We start from the raw sequence: 19,825 nt of genomic DNA, 5'->3' as shown, positions 1-19,825 counted from the left end.
TTGCCCACTCTGCTTCCTATGGGCAAGGGTCTAAAGCTTCCTGGACCCTTTCCCTAGAAGGCAGTCTGGTGACCACGTCAGTCACTCCAGGAGGCCATTGGGTTTTACTCCTTGCAACCAGCTCAGGGAAGGTTCCCCTCCAACCGCACACACAACTTCTTCCTGAGAGGTCGCACAGACTCTTCCCACTGGTGTTTGGGACTTCTCACTAGCTCATCAGGCTGGCTAGCCCCTGCAGTCTGTCTCTGGGACTTGCAACACACCCATATTTTATTAACAATATGACTGCACTCCCCACCATATTTTATCAATAATATTGTAGGAAATTGTAGGGGAATTGTAGAAAAATATAACTTTAATCTACGCAGTCTTGTAACAAATGCTTAAGTAAAGCAGCTTCTAAGGGGCCATACAAAGGTCAGGCCCGAGCACACTAAACATTCCAAGGAAGGGAATGACCCCCACCCAGTTCCAGGAACTGACTAGTTCCTTATCTAAAGGCCACCTGGCCAGACCCCAGGGAAGATAAACGATTGAGAAATGTGCTGTTCCTTATCGGGGTGCCAGCCAGCCTGCTAAAAGTCTACCCATAAATCTAAAGGCACCACAGATAACCAACAACTCATCCTGTCACAAAGATCTGTTCAGAAAAACAGTATAAAAGGTGCTTGTATTGTAAACTCGGGGTCGCTTCTGTCCAGGAGACTAAGTGACCCCAGCATGCTGGAATAAAGTCCCTCTTGCTTGATTGCATCGGTCTCAGTCTCATGGTCTTTGTGAAGTGAACTGTCCTGGTCTGCGGGATTTGTGCATGGTGCACGGGTCTTACAATATGACTGCACTCCCCACCTGACCTAGGGGAACTAGAAGGGAAATGGGAGTCCCCTTTCACCCCAATCTCTGGCAAAAGCCTGGAGGCTTCCTATATCCATCTTTCTTCTACCATAAGAGTGATGAACACCCCCATGTCTTGAATTCTTTTTTCAGTTCTTCTAAACAACTTTAAACTATCCATGCTCTTGCTAAAATTTATAAACTTTTATTAAAGATGGTTTTATTCTTTGTACTTATGAACTTTAATAAATGAAGTTAAGGAAAAACAAACAAAACAAAAAACACTGAACACACACAGTTCTTTCACAGATTTTCTGCACCAAAAAGGAAAAACACAAAATCAAAAACTCTATATCAGTGAGTTTGGTGATAATGACTTCAAGGGCGGAAGCTGGGCCTGTCAAAGAAGAAATCTCTAGCTAGAGCACACTTTGTTATCTGTCAAACCAGACAGTTCCTACCCTTGAGCACGTGGCCAAGACCTGGTTAAGTGTGTCATGTAATAAGAGTGCTTCTGTAAGTCATGCAAATACAGAGCTTTCCTGATGGCCAGAACAATCTGATTCCCGGCCTTAATCCGGGCCCTCGTTCTCAGTCCCGCAGGGTGGCGTTTCCCGCCCGCAGCTCCGCGCGGCCCCAGGTGAGTCCTGCGCGCTCCCCGCCTCCGGGCTTGCGGGAGGGGCTGGAGCGAAGGCGGAGGGCGGGCCGAGGGTGGGGTGGGGTGGGAGACCGAGATCCGGGCCCCGGCTGCAGCTCCCTCGCGGGGAAGCCGCGTTTGCAGCCACCTCCGCAGCCCTTCCCTGCGCGCGGCCAGCGGCTCCTGGGCGTGCCGCCTGGAGGCGCGGAGCCTGCCCGGCGCGCCCCGGCCCTGCAGCTCCGGCCGGGGCGGAGGCCGCCGGACCGCGGAGATGCGGGGCGGGGGCAGGGCGCGGGGTAGGTGACTTTATCCCGCCTCTGTTTCCCTGCCCCGGGGAGCAATGACATCACGCGGCCTTCTCCAGGCGCCGACACAAAGAGCGGCGCGGAGAGGCCGCTGCGGGGGGAGCCGGCGGTCGCCGCTGCCGCCCAGGACCCTGGGGCCCCACCGGCCAGGCCTGCCACCCGCGGCCCGCGCCCTTCCTCCGCCGCCGCCGCCGCCTCCTCGGTCACCGCCGCCTCCTCGGTCGCCGCCGCCCGCGCCCTCCGCGCGCAGCTGAGCCCGCGCCGGCTCCTTCCCATGCGGGCGGCGCGGGCCCTGGGAGGGGCGCCCGGAGCCAGCCGCGCAGCATGCACTGGGGGGTTGGCTTTGCCTCGTCCAGGCCGGGCGTGGTGGATCTGAGCAGGAACCAGAGCGTGTCCTTCTTCGGCTGGTGGGCCGGGTCCGAGGAGCCCTTCTCCTTTTATGGGGACATCATCGCTTTCCCTTTGCAGGATTACGGTGGGATCATGGCAGGGCTGGGCTCCGATCCCTGGTGGAAGAAAACCCTTTACTTGACCGGGGGCGCTTTGCTGGCCGCAGCTGCGTATCTGCTTCACGAACTCCTGGTCATTAGGTGAGCCGGAGAGAGGGCCCCGCGCAGGGGCGCCTAGAGGGGCATCTGGCCAGGGGCGCCTAGAGGGGCATCTGGCCAGGGGCGCCCAGAGGGGCACCGCGAGGGGGGACCCGTGGCAGCCCCTCGGTCACGCCGCCCCAAAGCCCAGGCGTTCTGCCCTTGCCTTTTCTCAAAGGCATTCCGTGGTCACCTGGCCGTGAGGGGCAGTTGAGAGTTCAGGAGAATTAAACTGGTACTGGGAGGGAAGAACATTTGTCTCCCAAAACGGTTCGATGTTAAAAGCAAAAATGTTCTGGGTCATTAGTATTTATTGAGCAAAATAGTCCATTTAGAAATGTGCTTAGGAAGATCCCGAGAGCAGTGAGTTTGCCACAATAGAATTAGGCCCCAAGTAACAGTTTTATGAAATGCCTTATTTGTTTATAGGTAGTAATGTTGGAATATTAACTACTAACCTCTTCTTTTACTTAAAAGATTAGTTCTCCACAATTCTTCTCTAAATGTCAACATCATCAAGAGGGTGAAATTGCAAAAGCTCCAGAACCTGCGGGCCCCTGTTAAAGATGCATGGCCCAGTGTAGTGGTGTGCAGTTTTGATGCAGCCTTAAGCTGGTTATCTGCTTATCTGGTGTTGAACGCTAAGCAGCATCTGCAGGCTTAAATGTCATTGTTGTGAGAGCAGCAGGAGATCCGAGGGCAGGACTAGCACATGGGCGTGTTTGACACAACACGGAGTCGTCCAGTGCCGTAAACAGTTGCATCCGCTGCCGCAGAATGTTTACAGGATTGGCTTGGAAATACCAGAAAATGGAGGCCCCTGTTGTTAGTACATCCAGCCGGACACGAGATCTTTATTTGAGTAGGGTAATATCACAGAGTACTGAGATGGTCGTTTGGCTAATTGATACATCAATTTATGGTTAAAATTTCCACGCGTTTGAGTCCTCAGTCACTGGAAGATTACCAAAAGCCGAGCAGTTTTCAATAGCTCAGAATGTCCCTCTTGGTCAGTGTATTTTGTAAAGAGGAAGAAATGTGTCCACACTGCCTTTTCCCGGTGGAGGAATCCTACACTACAGGTTATAAACAAAGACCGTGATAGGTGACCTTTAACGGGTCTTCAGGGATTCCAGCAGGACACTGTGACAGAGTAACTCAGGTATTTCGAATGTTTCCCTTCTGAGAGGGTGGGAAATCATTTAGGTCTGCGTAAATATATTGGCTTTCATATTATTTAGCCAAACGTGAGAAGTTTATTTTAAGCTTGTTATACATTTAATTCTCTCAGTACAGTGCCTTGAGTCTAGTTGAACCAAATAAAAAATTTTAAAGCGAGTTCTCTCTAGATCATTTGATATTTGTGCTAGTTTTCAAACTCTATTTCGACTTAGGTTTCAAGACAAATAAAGAACTAAACATTTGTGCGGCAATTTAAATGGTAACCCAGTTGTTTCTCAATTATATTCCAGTCCAAAGCCTTTGAGGATCCAAACCATGTGGCTTCTGAGCCATTTTTCCACTTTTGCGGGGAGTGAAGGTTTCACAGGACACAGTCTAAAAAATTGCTTAAATGACCTTGCAGAACTAGTGGGAGCTCAGCGCTCACCTGGCAAGTGTGTTCACTGGACACTGACCTCAGATAGCTCCTTTGCCTTTTAGGGGACTACAAGCCTCAGCATTGGATACTTATTTGGATTAAGGAGTTTTTAATCCTTAGTTTATTCACTTTTTTTTTCTTGACAAATGTTTAAGTTGAATTGGAAACTGTTATAATGCAAGCAGTACAAAAGGGCTGCCCATTTCTCACATTTGGTAGGGACTCTGCCTGTACGTGCTTTGCACGCCACAACTGTTGTTTGATACTTGATCCTCATTTTCTAGACAAGGAAATTGCAGCTGAGGGAGGTTAAGCAATTTGCCTAAAATCACACAGAAAGAGTAGTAGGATCCACATTCAAATCTGGGAATGTGTGTTTGAGGAGTCTGCCCTTTTTACCACTGCCTCCTAGAAAGCATCCATTCTGAAATAAGTTTTATTGGGGGAGGAGGAAGAGAAATATGAGCTGGGGCATTGCTCGGGGAAGGCAGGCCTGTGGCAGGGTCCTGACTTTTGACAGCCTCTAGAGGCGAGGGGATGGCGGTAAAAGTGAGGAGAGTTGAGGAGGAGGCTTTGGGAATTACAGGATGGAGACCTCCATTTAAGGTGAAATCTAAGCTTCAATTGTGTAGTTTAGGCAAAAACCAAAATCTGAAATATGTGCGATGGAAAATACACCTTGAAGTGATTACGCTGAGTTACTGGTGATTGCTAAGTCTTTACCACCCTACTTGGGTTTTCTGCTGCGTAGACTTAATCTATGGCTATGTCTTCCAGAGTGGAAAGTATAGTAACAGATAAGACTTATTTAAAAAGTTAAATTAATGAGTAGAACCAAAGTAGGTATTTTGGGTTTTACCCTTTTTTTTTTCCTACCACCATATTTTTAAGCAAATATTGTCCCAACCCTCTACTTTATTTCCACTGAGTGGAGATAGCCTGGTAGCTTTTTTTTTTTTTTTTTTTTTTTTTTTTTTAATTTTATTTTGTCGATATACATTGTAGCTGATTAATGCTCCCCATCACCAAAACCTCCCTCCCTTCTCCCTCCCCCCCTCCCCCCCAACCATGTCCTTTCTGTTTGTTTGTTGTATCAACTTCAAATAATTGTGGTTGTTATATCTTCTTCCCCCCCCTTGGTAGCTATCTTAAATTCAATCAGGCATTTGGAAATTTGTTGTTTGTAAATTGAATGTCTAAGTAATAAATTTATTACCAGTAGCTCATTTGCACTTTTGGCAAACAGGCTCAGCCTGTCTTAGAAAACTTAGTGAGTCAGATCAGCTGGTGGGTCAACATCTGATCTCCACAAACTAACAACTCATCAGCCCTATACAGAGACATGGCCATCTGTGACTTCCATAGCCACAGAAGCAGGAGGGAGTCTACTGCTACACTAGCTAGTTGATGCTCGACAGGCATTTTCTTATGCAACCCTCATTGTAAGGCCACTTTATAAAATATAGCTGTGTAGGAAACAGCTGATCCTCTGATTCTAAGTTAGAAAGAGGTTTCTGATGTGTGGAGGGAGGGCTCTGGAGTCAGATTGTCTGGGTTCAAATTCAGACTCTGCTTTTAACCGACCATGTAACCTTGGATATATAGTAAGCTCTCGATTACTCAGTTTTCTCATCTGTAAAATGGGGATAATAAAAGTAGCCTTCTCTTATAGTTGAGTGCATGAGTTAACACATGTGAAATGCTCAGTATGGAGTTTGTCATACAGAGAGCATTCAATAAAATTTAGTCATCACTAGCTATTATAAACTTTCATCGGAAAGTTCCAGGCTTGACTGGTCTGAGTCAAACTGGCTGTGTTAATAAAATTAACTGAGGTGTCTTTGAAGTGCTTAAGAGCTTGGGAACTAGAGTTATTACAGACTTGATCTTAAATTAATATTTATTTGGGCAAGTTATTCAACCCTCTCTGAGCTTCAGTTTCCTTGTCTACTATAAACTGTAAGTTTAGTACAAGTGTACTTCAAAAAGTTCGTGGAAAAATAGAATTAAAACAATGCGAATCTTTCCATGAACTTTTTGAAGTAACCTTGTATGTTATCCTAAAATTAAATTGTGACAATTTCCACACTCTAGTGTTACTGTCAGAATTAAATAAGTTAATATGTATGGTGTGTATAAAGTCATTGGCATATGCTTGGCACATAATTAGCATCCATACTTACTGTGCCATGGCTCAAATTAACTATTAGAATTGGATTGTTCTGGCCAGTGGAGCAGGGGATTTGATTTTATTTCCTGTCTTTTCAGTTCTTAAATTTTTGCTTGGCTAATTTACATGAAAATATCACTTTGTGACATGAATTATTTGACTGGACAAAATCAGTCATTGTCAAATATATAGTTTGTGCCATCAAGGAACATAGTCCAAGTGAGTTCTGGATTTTAATATCTGACCTCCCAAACATTTCATCTAAGTGAAAACCTTTGCTTTATAGCAAATATTGCCAGAGAGCAGCAAGTATTTTTATTCTTTTGACTTGACTAGTATTTTCAAAATGAGTCATTGTGAGCTCTTTAAGTTGAGTGGGCCCTTGGGTGGTAAATTTCTTCGAGAGTTTGTTTTACTCAATGGGGATGCTCAAGTGAGTGAGCTCCATGCGATGATGATACAAAGAGCTTGTCCCAGCTTGGATAGAAGTAGATGTGGGATTAAACTGGGAATGCTGTGAGGGAACCAGGGGAGGGCCAAGGGGAAGAGTGAAGTTTATCTGTCTGGGAAATGACTAGGTAGTTTATGCGACTGAAAGATGGAAATTGCAAAAGGTCCTGGGGGTGGTATATAAATGGGGCCATGTGAAATGATGAGATTTTGCAGCTTAAGAGGATAAGACCATATCTGTTTGGATGAGAATAAATTCTACTACTGTTATTTAATGCTTGATATCTCACTAAATATTTTACAGATATTACATTATTTAATCCTCATGATACTCAGTGCAGAATTGGTACTGAACTCACTTTCCATGTGAGGGAGGTGGAGATATCTAGGTGAACATGGCCAGCAGGAAGCAGGGCTTGGACTTGACCCCATGTGTCTGGACTTGGAATTCAGCATTCGTTCTCCTACGTGGTGGCTACTGAAAAACTGTACCCAGGAACATCCTCCTTACCCAGAAAACTAGTCAAAGGAAAAGATGGATGTGTAGCTGAGACAGAAGAAAAGGGGAAAGCAGGGGTACTAAAACATATGCTGTCTGGTCAGAGTGAAGACAGAGAATGAAAGAGAGAGAGCATGTCCCCAGAAGCCAGGCTCCTTGGCAATGCAGGTGAAAGGCCGGGTGAGAATGCAGGCAGTTCAGCATGTTCAGAGTTTCAGATTCCCTGAAGACTTGGGTCATGGCAGAGTAAACCTGCACTGTTATTCCTGGGTCTTATGGATAGATGAATAGACTGTTTCATGGTGTAGTCTAAGGGCCAGGCACATAGACTGTGACTACCTAGTTCTGTCCAGGTTTTGCCATTTGCTAGCAACATGACTTTGCAAGTTAATCCTCTGTGCCTCATTTTCCTCATCTGTAAAATGTGGGTAACAGTAGTACCCACCTCATAAGGTTGTTGTGAAGATTAAATGAGATAATACTCGTGAGATCCTCAGAACAATGTATGACACATAGTAAGGACAGAATATCATTTTTATCCATTCCACTTGTCCCTGGCAGGTAAACATAGCCAGCTGGAGAAGAGATGGACCTTTACCAGAAAATATTCTTCCTGTCCATAGGCTACAGGTAACAGAAGGAGGTTGATATGTAGTTTACTTTTCTGAGCCATTGGGATCATGATAATATCAGAATTTGTAAGTTCTCCTGTGTTTTGACTAAACTTCCACTCTCTAAATGCTGGGTGAGGTAAGCCCCCGTGACCAGCAGATCTGCTTGTTCATTGATGAGCCACAGCCCAGCGGGGTCTTCTTAAGAGCTAAGGGAAATGAATGTAAAACATGTGGATTGTTTATATCTGTTTTGGTTTTGACAGGAAACAGCAAGAGATTGACTCCAAAGATGCTATTATTTTGCATCAGTTTGCAAGACCTAACAATGGTGTCCCCAGTTTATCTCCTTTCTGTTTGAAAATGGAAACTTATTTAAGGATGGCTGACTTACCTTATCAGGTACTTATGTGCAAATATGTTTTATTCTCATGACATCAATATCAGTTGCAGGGAGAGTATTTAATTGTGTACAGTCGTTGCCAGAGGAGGTGGGGTCTGAAAGTAGCAGAGCCCAGTCCTTAATAAGAAGGAAAAATTTGATTCCAGGGTCTGTTGATTTTTATATACAATTTAATGATGGATCAAAATGGTATAGACTTTTGAGGTATTCAAGGCCATGATCTTTTTCCCTAAAACAGAGTATGCTTTGTATAATAGTCTAGATAGGCCTACTGGGTGGCTGTTGATGGGGTATGCCATTGCCTGATGTGTTTTTTGCCTGTAGGTTTTTATTTATTGACAGCATTGTATTTTGTTTCTCATGAATCCTGGGGGAAAAGGACCAGCAGACCACCAGGTAGATATTTGTATATATTGTGAAAGCATTTCCACAGTGCTTTAAGGTCTGTTTGACTTACTTTTGGGGAAATACATGCTCATTTCCACATTAGAGAATGAACAGAGGAATATATTTAAAGGTATCCGTTTCTCTCTGAGTAATGCTTAAGCTGTGTCTCATAAATTTGACATGTTGTGTTTCATTGTCATTCGGTGTTTTTTTTTTTTTTTTTTTGCCTCAGTTTTGAGAGGTAATAATTCTATGTATTTTTAAAAATTCCCCTTATGTTTTTCTTTTTAAACATGTTTTAGCCATATGGAATTTGAAAAACAGTTTTATTTCTTATTAATTATTAGCATATTCATTGTTACAAATCATACTTATTCTTTATGTCCCTTTTCTAATTTTTCCCCTTTTAACTCCTCTCCCTCTCCCTCCTCTAGTAACTATAGATATGTTCCCTCCATCTGATAGATTAACTGTTCCTCTGTTGGTTTGTTGCCTAGATGATCTGTCCAGTACAGAGACTGGTGTGATCAAAGCCTCACCTATTATTGTAAATCAGATGCTTCTTCTATTACTCTGGAGTGTGCTTTGTGGAGAGAGAGGGCCTCTTCCTTTTTTTTCTTTCTTTCTTTTTCCTGGTCTCCACTGGTGCCTCTCTTTGTGTCAATGAAGTTGAGAGTCTGGCGTGGTGGCTGTGCGTGGTGGCTGTGACTGCTGCTATAGAGACTACCCGCTTTTGTGGCAGCCATGGCAATTGCTTTGATTTTTGTTACTGTTTTTAATTTTATGGCCAGAGAAGATAGTCTTTGTGATATTGATTGTTTGGAATTTGCTGAGTCTTCAGTGTAGTGTGTGGCCACTTTTTAAAAATGTTGAAAATAATTATACCTTTTCTGTTTGGGTATAGAGCTCTCTATATACTTGCTTGAACATGTTTAATGTATTATTTAGACCTTCTGTATTTATGCTTATTTTTTTATCTGCCTGTTTTAAGTTTCTGAAAGGAGTACATTAAGTATTCAAGTTGTTTGTTGATTTAATCTTCTTTTCCTGTTATTATGTCACTTCTTGCTTTATGTAATATTGTTATTAGAAGTTATATTGTTAGGTACATATTATATAAAAGATCATATCTTTTACTCTTTCATTTCTTTTTCCAATATATAGCATCCATTGTTGTCCTTTATGAGTTTTTTAAAAACTTGGGTTCTATATTATCAGATAATGAGATGGATTCTCCAGCTTTCTTTTGGTTCATATGAGCGTGGGACATCTTTCATCATCCTCATTCTCTTTTTGTGTGTTTGTTTCTCGTAGGCAATGTGTTACTTATATCCAATCAGAGAATCCTTTAATTAATGAGTTTAATCCATTTACGCTTATTCTAATGATTGTTTTATTAGGACTTCTTTCTTTCTTTCTTTTTTTCTTTCTTTTTTTTTATAAAAATGACCAGTAAGGGGATCTTAACCCTTGGCTTGGTGGTGTCAGCACCATGCTCAGCCAGTGAGCTAACCTGCCATCCCTATGTAGGATCCGAACCTGTGGCCTTGGTGTTATCAGCACCACACTCTCCCGAGTGAGCCACAAGCTGGCCCATATTAGGACTTATTTCTAACATTTTACTTAATATTTTTTTTTCTATACTTTTTTTTTTGGTGGCTGGCTAGTATGGGGATCTGAACCCTTGACATTGGTGTTAATCAGCACCATGCTCTAACTGAGTGAGCTAACTGGCCAGCTCTCTTTTTACTCTACTTTCTTTTTTATTTTTTCTCATTTTCTGCTTTCTAATGGATAGATTAAATTTTTTTCTTATCATTTAAAACATTCTATTTTTGTTATGATGGTTGCTCTTAAGACCCAAATTTATTTTTATTCCTATTCATTTATTAAATGTATTAAAGTCTATATTTAGGCTGTAATAATAGAAATACATTAGCAGTTCACATGTACCCTTGGGTCTCTCTCTTTCTTCTCAGCCCATATTTCAATTGTTCAATTGTGTTGTTGTTGTCTAACATTTTAATTCTGGAACTTGGACAGTATTTTTTCTTTCTTTTTTTTTTTTTTTTTAAAGATGACCGGTAAGGGGATATTAACCCTTGACTTGGTGTTGTCAGCACCACGCTCAGCCAGTGAGCGAACTGGCCATCCGTATATGGGATCCGAACCCGGGGCCTTGGTGTTATCAGCACCGCACTCTCCCGAGTGAGCCACGGGCCGGCCCTTTTTGTCCTTTTTGGACAATGGATTTTACCAAGTTCTTTGACTAGCCTTATTTTCCACACATCTTATCCTACAGGATTTGTCTTTTTGAGTACTTCCTTGGTGAGTATTTTCAGAGTGAGCCTTTATGTGGCAAATCTTCAGTGGCTTTGCATGCCCAAGATTGTCTTTATTATACTCTCATGTTCAATAAGTCTATGTTCAAAGTTCTTTTCCATCAATGCTTTAAAAATATTACTCCATTGTTCTTTCTTTTTCTTTTGTCAGTTTTTCTTGACCGGCACTCAGCCAGTGAGTGCACCAGTCATTCCTATATAGGATCCGAACCCATGGCGGGAGTGTCACTGCACTCCCAGCACCGCACTCTATCGAGTGCGCCACAGGCTCGGCCCCCATTGTTCTTTCTCTTTCTATATTGGTGTTGCTATTGAAAAATTTTTTTTTTTTTTTTTTTTTTAAAAAGAATAGACATTTTTATTTTATTTTATTTTATTTTTTTATTCATTTATTTTTTATTTATTTTTTTAAAAAATTTTATTTTGTCGATATACATTGTGGCTGATTATTGCTCCCCATCACCAAAACCTCCCTCCCTTCTCCCTCCCCCCCTCCCCCCCAACAATGTCCTTTCTGTTTGCTTGTCGTATCAACTTCAAATAATTGTGGTTGTTATATCTTCTTCCCCACCCCCCCCGGTTTGTGTGTGTGTGTGTGTGTGCTATTGAAAAATTTGACATTAATCTCATTCCTCTTTTTCTTTCTCTCTAAATTCTTTCAGAATTTGCATTAATCTTAATATTCTTAAGTTTCGCTATAATGTGCCTTGATTATCAATTTTCTTAAAATATTTTCTTTTCTGTTTGTTTTCCCCCTCTTCTTTCCTGTTCCCTGTTGTCTGGATACTGGAACCTCCACTTCCTGTCCTTTTGTTTTCTGTATCTCTGCAGTCTGTCCTTTAATTCTTTTCTGCTTCTTTCTGGGAGCATTCCTCTCTCTGAGCTTTCATTGCACTGCTCTGTTCTCTTCTTGTATCCATTGTGCTATTTACCTCATTCATTGTGTTCTTTTTTTCAACTTTTGTATTTTTCTTCTTAGTTTTTCTTCTTAGTTTTTATTACTAATCTCTTTTTTATGCCTTGCAGGATATTTATTATGCTAATTAAAATTTTTTGCTCTGCCCAAGTAATTCTGCTTTGTGTCATGTATGTTCAGTGCATTGTCCCCTCATAGTAGTGATACTTCTCAGATGTCTAGTTGTTTTAGTATGAGGGCTCCTTCTACCAGGAATGCCAACTTCCCTGCCTGGGAAGGGCTAAAGCTCAGGCCACAGGTTGTGTGCCTCTGAGGGAATCTAAGAAGCAGAAAGGAGGTGAGCCCTGGGCATCCTTAGACCACTGTGGTTTTTTAAGTTTGCTGCCACTCCTCCAAATGGCTCCAGCTGGTCAGGGGTTTACCTTTAGGCTCTTACAGCAACATTGGGAGGAAGTGCTCTCCTTAGGTTGTAACAGACCAGCTGGGAGGTTGGGGTGGGCTTTTCACCCAGCCAAGCTTTTGGTTGCCCCAATAATGATATTGCCCCTCTAGCTCCTGACTCCTCATAGCCTATGCTTTCTAAGTTCGTTTCTTTACAGAAGAGGGAGTGGGGCCAGCCATTATCCTCCTAAGGCAGTGCTGGGACAAGGTAATTGCCAGACTTTTAGCTTGGTAAGCGCTGTGATGGAGGTCCTCTGGGAGGATAGTGGAGTGACAACCAATCTGAACATCAGGTGGGGGATCAGGGAAGGCATGGAATGTTTGGGGAACAGAACGGTAGTCTTTATAACTAGGAACTGGAATACAAGGGGCAAATCAGGAGAGCAAAGCAGGGAGAAGATTATGCAGGTCTTGTTAAGCCAGCAATGGAGGAGAAAATAGCAATAAAAAGAGATAAGGCTAGAATCATCTAAATGCATTGGATCAGTTTGAAAGATCACTGTTCAGCTTGGTGTTGGCAGTCAGCACTTGAAGATGTGTGTCATTGAGGGACTCAAATTGAAGAGATTGCTACCAGGCAGCCACCTGTCTCTATTCTGTCATCACTCTTGACCTGATTGCCTCACTTAGCCATGACAACTTTGGGGCAATTAGGATCTAAAACCTGAACTTTGTGTGCCACTGTCTTTGGTTGATTTTAAGATCTTTTGCATTCCTCCGTCCTTGATGAAGTAATCTGGCTGTTTGCAGTGACTGTGGCAGCTGTCAGGCTGTTCTGTCCTTTCCTTTCTTTCCTTCAAGCCATCAAGCGCTGATTGCTGCAGACCTGACTTTACCCACAGCCTTTGTTTATGTTTTATAGCAGCTGCTTTTAGTTAGTGTAACTGACAAAGCAGGGCACACACCTCACTGTGAAGCCTGAAGCTACTGCAGAGGTCTTTTAGAGGGGTGTGCTTACCCCTTCCAAAATGATTATTTTTTTATGAAGTATATTTTAAAAATAGGAATCGTGTAGTGGTGTTTTTTCTTCTGTGAGGTCTCGGTGGAAAATAAATGGAGGGGGTGTTCAGGGGAGACAGATCCTAGGTAAAAGGAAAATGGTTCTGTGGTTTAGAAAGGGATGCTGTGTGCCTGCTGGGAGTGCCCTGATCACTGTGTGCTGTCAGTGAGGGTTTGTGTTGATGCAGCGGTGCCTGCAGAGTTCTGGGGAGCTCATTTCCTGGAATGGTCAATAGAGAGGTGTTTTGTCAAAGATCCAGGGAGCTTCACCTCTGCCCGTTCTTTTTCTTGTACTGTTTTTAAAAGATTAAAATACCATGCTTCTAAGATCCTGACTTTGCATTTGAGGCTTTTTGATTTTTTAACCTAAATGGGACAGGAGGAAGTGTGGAGGATAGATGGTATCTGAGAATAACAAGGGTTCATAAGGGGATGTATTAGGAGGATATGGGTGGTATCAAGAGAAATCTGCAACAGGGGCTATGTTATGTGGTGAATTTATACCTTTACTGTGCAAATTACAAGAATGTCAGATGTACTAGCTACTTTTAGAGGTATGTGACATTTCTCCTGGTTAACTTCAGGGATAATGTCTAGGGCTACTATGTGGGATTGTGCAGGTTGCTCATTGCTCAGCCATACATGGTGGCTGCCAAGGAGTAAGGGTGCAATCTCGACTCGGTTCTACTTGTGAACCTTGGCATGGACTGCATCCACCCAGAGCAGGCTTCATTTTCTAAACTGCATAAAGGCAATGTGGCTAACAGCAGCCCCAGTGGCAGCCCTGATAGTTAAAGTATTACCCTTTCCCAGCCTAGGCCCACTTTCATTTTTAGAATAAGCAATGAGATAAAGTATCAAGACACCATGAGACAGAGAGCAAATTCACTGTTATTCTCTGCCAAAGACAGCGGTAAGCAATATATAGCTGTACCTGCTCTGTTTTTTAGCCTTCCAAAAAGGTGATAATACTTCACAAGTCTGAGAAGCCAAGGACCCTAAAGCATAGTCCAGGTCGAGTCCTGTGGGCACAAATGAGTGACTGCCTTTAGAGCCATGATATACTGTCAGACCCCTTTATTCACTTGAGGCCAATTTGATGGTCGGGCATGCTTTAGCACATACCACACACGATCTGCAAAAAGTGTAATTTCTAGACACAGAGAGACTTGTCTTAGAAAGTTTGCAAGATTCCGTTTCTATCCCTTGGGGTAAGATGTACTGTTTGGCTTTTGGGAAAGGCTCGCACAAATCTTAGTGTGATGTAGGCAAGAACAACTTGAACAGTAGTCACCTTTGCTAATCTCAATAGTTTCTCCCAAGAAATAGTAATTTTTTCATCTCTGCAAATTTTGGAGTTTCGAAGGGGGATTTGACCAGGGGTCTCCTAGAATGGAGTCCTCACAAGGTTTTCTGTTGTAATACCCCTTTGCAAAGAGGTATCTTCTTGTTCAGGGCTTTATCAAAATGGTTTCTTCATTTTAATTTTGTTTCTCTAGGAGGTTAGGAGGGTAAATGGATGCCTGCAGAGCAGGTGTTGGCAAACTCTGGGCCAGATCAGGCCTGTGAGCTAAGAAGAATTTTTATACTTTTAAATAGTTGGAAAAAAAAGTCAAAAGGAGAACAATATTTGGTATTATATGAAATTCAGAATTCAGTGTCTAAACAACTTGTTATTGGAGCAGCCATGCTCATTTGTGTATGTGTTGTCCGTGGTTGCTCTTGGTATAATTGCAAAGTTGAGCTGTTGCAACAGAGACAGCACAGCCTGCCTTAAGTATTTGCTGTCTGGCCCTTTATAGAAAAAGTGTGCTGACCTCTACTCTAGGGAAACAATTTAAAGATATACAGGAGTGATGTGTTTAATATTTGATCTACTGCAATCTTCTTGTTTTAAAAAACAGCATTATTGGGATATGATTGACCTACAATAAATTGCTCATATTTCAAGTATATAATTTGATGAATTTTGACATAGGTAAATACTCATAAAGCCATCACCACAATCAAGATAGTGAATGTACCCATTGTCCCCCAAGATATCCTGTGCCCCTTTGTAATCTCTTCTTGTTGCTTCTTCTTGTCCCATGTCATCCCCAGCAACCACTGATTAGCTTTCTGTCACTATAGATTAGTTTGCATTTTCTAGAGTTTTATGTAAATGGAATCTCTTTTAATCTGGCTAATTTCACTCAGCAAAATTATTTTGAGATCTGTCCATGTTGTGTGTATCAATAGTTTATTCTTTTTTTATACTGAGTATTATTTCATTGTAAGGCTATATCAATTTGTTCATTCATTTACCTCTTGGGAATTTTTTTTTTTTTTCTGTTTTTGATAATTGCAAATGAGTCTTCTATGAACATTTGTGTACAAGTCTTTGTATGGATATTTGCTTTCTTTTTTCTTGGGTAAATACTTAGGAATGAATAGTTAAGGTTGATTTTGAGGCAGGTATTTAATGTTTTAAGAAATCACCAAAATAGTTTCAAAGTGGTTGCACTATTTTACCTTCCCATTAGAAGAGTTTGAGAGTACCAGTTTCTCCACAGGAGCCAACACTTGCTATTATCCAACAGTGTCTGAACTATCTGCTTTTATGAAATATGAGGAAGAGTTTTTAATAATCTGATTAATTTAGGCTGTGTAGAACACAAAAAAAGTTGATTCCATTTTAACAATCAGCTTTGGTGTCTAAATGATCTAGATTTACTGAGAAAAGTGATTAAATATGAGCGTACTTTAAAAAAGTTCACAAAAAGATTTGTATTATCTTTTATTTCTATTTTTCCATGAACTTTGTGAAGTACCCTCGTGCATGGAGTTATTACCACAGAATCCCTACCACTAATGTGGTTAAGATCTTGACTTTCTGTACAGTGGGGAGCAGATGTCACTCTGTAATTTCAGTGTTCGTAAAGTGTGTTACTGTCCCACCCCTCACCCTATTCTGGGGTCAAGGTCCTCTGAGACACTGCAAGCTTCTAGCACATATACACATTAAAGGGGAGCTTGCCAAAAACAGATTTCTGGGCACCATTCCCAGGATTCTGATCCAGAGGACTAGGCTGGGGCCCAGGAACCTGCATTTTTAAGAGATACTAGCTGAGTCTGTTGCACACACTTTACTATACCTGAGTGTTATAATTTTGGATACCATTTGTTTGCAATGCAGTGGTATTAAGCATTATTTAAGTGTAAGGTACTAGATTTCAAGTGAGATCTTTGGTCAGTACCTTTGTCAATACAAGCCTCCTCATGGTTTATTTTCACTTTTTGCATGTTTGGATTGTTCATACATTATAAGTAGACTGATTATTACCAGGATCATTTCAACCATTCCAACTGTCCCCCCACCCCTTGGCCTGCTTCCTGCCCCTGGGTCTTTTCTTTTTTTTAATAAGCCAAAGTCCATGGTAGAATCTATGGGACTAAAGTGATATCTTCAAGTAAGGTAAATAGTTTTTTTCTAGAGTAACCATTTATTTTAAAGGGTTTATGTACTGAGTGCATTTGCTTTAATAGTAGTCACTGTGAAACATGGGTTTGGACTGTTTGTACAGTGAAATTTAAATACAACATTGCTTTTCTCTTTCTGAAAATGTACTCTGCTTAGAACTATTTTGGTGGAAAACTCTCTGCTCAAGGGAAAATGCCTTGGATTGAATATAATCATGAAAAAGTTTCTGGTACTGAATTCATAATTGACTTTCTGGAAGAGAAACTTGGAGTGAACTTAAACAAGCACCTTGGCCCTCATGAAAGAGCCGTCTCCAGAGCGGTCACCAAGATGGTGGAGGAGCACTTTTACTGGTGAGTCCCCTCTGGCACATCCCATCCTTTAGGAGTTAAGACCCAGCTTCTGTCTTGCTTTTCAGATATACCTCTCACCTTTTCAAAAGTTTTCTACATGAACAGTTTGGGATGAGAAGTCTGATGGACTTAGGGGTCAAAGTTATGACTGGTTAAGTTTTGGGGCATCTCTAAAAGGGGTTGACACACTTTTTCTATAGAGGACCAGGTAGTAAACATTTTAAGCTTTGTGGTGCATACGTCTGGGTCACAACTACTCGACTTTGCCATTTTATCAGCCTAGATAATATGCCAGTGAATAAGCATGACTTTATTCCAGTGACACTTTATTATGGACACTGAAACTTGAATTTCACTTAATAAACATATTCTTCTTTTGGTTTCTTCAACCATTTAAAAATGTAAAACCTTCTTAGCTGTGGGCTGTAGCTTGCTGACCCTTGATCTAGACTGGGACTCACTGAGATGAGGGAGATATTTCAATGGATTGGGCTCAGGGCCCTTTACCAGCACAAACTGCTGAATTAAAGTAATATTATGTCAGCTACCCAGGGAGGGAAGGGAAGGCCAAGTCAAGACAGAATTCCTAGGTGAAATAAATTATGCAACCTTTGTGAGATTACTGTCAGTTTTCCTTAGATAGTGAGACCTTCTGTGTTTGGGAAGTAAAGCATGCTACTGCTTTCTGGAGTGTCTCTGCTCTGATCGCCTCTCTCCTAGTTTCTATTCCCCACATCGGCAGCATCACACAAGATGTGTTGACGTTGCCCCTATTCTGCTTGCTACGGCTTGAGCTGGTTGTGGCACGTTGTGAGTTAAGCAGCTATGGTTCTACTTGCTTTACAAATGCAAACACAAATCTTTTACACAAATCATTTACAAATTAGACACATGGTCATTTTCTTTTTCTTTCTTCCATTTTCTAGAATTTCTGCACCTTTCTCTACATCCTAATAAATGAGAGCAAGTTTCTCCCTGATTCCTGCAAACTTTATCTTCTTCTAAAGATTTAATTAAGAATTGCTAAGCCCCATTTTGGGGGCATTATTATTACTCCTGGGTCAGATGCTGGCCCAGTAACTTTTACTAACCCCCCCTCCCCACTCAGTGTGGGGTTGACTGTAGAAGGTTCTTCTTTATCATCTCCCTATTTCATCCATTCTGCTCTCTTTCTAAATGGAAAACTTGCTGTTTCTATCTTTTGGGTTTTAAGTGACCCTTTATTTTTCTTTTCCTCTTTCTACTTTTGGTTCTTGCCCAGTTTATTCCAGGGCTGACCCACGTACCACGTCCACACCCTGCTCAGTACAGAAATGAAGGAGAGAGGAGGAAGGAGGGGACCAGGGAGAGGGTGGAGACGGGGGTACAGATCCGTGTGGATGTCATCAGACCCGGTGTTTCCCAATGAACCCGGGGCTTTCCTTATTATACTAATGGAGAATTGCTGGAGCTCCCCTCTCAGAGTAAAGGAGTCACAGTGGGGACCAAAATGCCTGACTGTGCATGGTGTGCTTAGTTTCTGGGAAGAGCCTGGTGGGACAGAGCCCATTTCACTTGCTTGCCAGGCTCCAGTCCCAGCTTTGCAGTGATAGAGGGAAGTCAAGAACCCGCACAGGGCCGCCCCAACCCTCCTGCCTTCCCTTGATGCTGCCCTCCCTCCAAAGAGCCACCTCCTTTGATTGATGAGCTCATTAATGTGGGGAGCTATCATGTTGTCAGCTGCTGGAGAAGCAGAAAGCCATAAGTTTTAGTTGGTACTCTGGCTACAACTCTTTGATTTCTATAGTGCTTTGGAATATATATATTCCCGTTAGAAAGTTTTTGATCCAGCAAAATTTCCAACTACCACCCATCACTGCTTCTTGCCTTGTGCGTGCAGGTCCTTTTATAGAGCTTAACTTCCTGGTAGAAGTTTATCCCATGCCCTCTCTTCCCCATTTCTCCCTTCACCAGCCCAGAACTAATACTTGATGGAGGGTTGGGGGGAGTGAACGTGGGGAGGGACGTTGTTGGTCAGGAGTGAGAGGAAGCATTGGGAGGTGGTTCCTGATAGGGAAAAATTTTAATTTTATGGACCATAAACTCCCAAGTGTTTGGGGATTTGGTTGCATCATATGTAGGCTCTTCTAAGAGTAATGGTATTTCTCTAATTCATTTTTTGTAAATTAGAAAAATACTTGTTTGGTCTAGCTGTTATTTCTTACTTGTGTCTACTCAAGTGTTAATTTGAGGAAGAAATAGTGAAGGTGGGAGGAAAGGTCTTGATTGAGATGCAGATACCCAGTGAACTTTCGAAATAACACTCCTAATTCCTCCAGTTCCCTTTAGACCCTAGTAGCAGAAGAAAAAACAAATCTTTCTGTGTCTTAAGGTTCCTAAGCCCTTAACCAACCTCTTGCTTTAGAGGAGACCCTGAAGAGACTATCTCAAGAGCTCTAAATCGCAATGGAGAAAAGACCTTCCTCCCCTCCATGGGAAGAAAATGCCTCGGGAGAGAATCTTCTAACACTCTTCCCCCAGGCTCCCCTCCTCCTTTCCCTCTTCTGGTCCCACAGGCCACACACAAAATGTGCACCTGTGGGAACCGGCATAAGGATCTGACCACAGTATGTAGGAAGATATTACAAGTGTGAGCTTTCCTTTAGATCTTGTTAAATTCTAAGTCAATGAGCTCCTAGATTGTGTCTGTACTTATAGAGGTGGAAGAGGAAATTATATAAACCCACCGTGTTTGACTCAATTCAGTTATCTGAAGCTTTCAGATATGTTTATTTGAGCCTGAAACCTTAAAAATACTCCACTTCCAGTATGATTTTCTGAAAAGCAAAGGC

General features: G+C 42.2%; 1 protein-coding gene across 2 annotated transcripts in view; it reads left to right on the top strand.

Moving 5' to 3' along the window:
• The first annotated feature begins 2,100 nt into the window (after nt 1-2,100).
• Nucleotides 2,101-19,825, top strand: part of FAXC (failed axon connections homolog, metaxin like GST domain containing) — a 65,351-nt gene continuing 47,626 nt past the window's right edge. Inside the window, exons 1-4 of one of the 2 annotated variants that reach the window (XM_063097731.1) lie at nt 2,287-2,366; nt 7,644-7,712; nt 7,960-8,095; nt 16,798-16,994. In XM_063097731.1, the coding sequence (XP_062953801.1) occupies nt 7,669-7,712; nt 7,960-8,095; nt 16,798-16,994 (377 nt within the window). In that variant the 5' untranslated portion in view covers nt 2,287-2,366; nt 7,644-7,668. Of the gene's footprint in view, nt 2,367-7,643; nt 7,713-7,959; nt 8,096-16,797; nt 16,995-19,825 lie in introns of both variants that reach the window. The other variant, XM_063097730.1, reaches the window with a different exon arrangement.

This window comes from Cynocephalus volans, chromosome 5 (genome assembly GCF_027409185.1).
Source record: "Cynocephalus volans isolate mCynVol1 chromosome 5, mCynVol1.pri, whole genome shotgun sequence".
NCBI lineage: Eukaryota > Metazoa > Chordata > Mammalia > Dermoptera > Cynocephalidae > Cynocephalus > Cynocephalus volans.
This window is presented reverse-complemented; position numbering and strand designations above follow the sequence as displayed.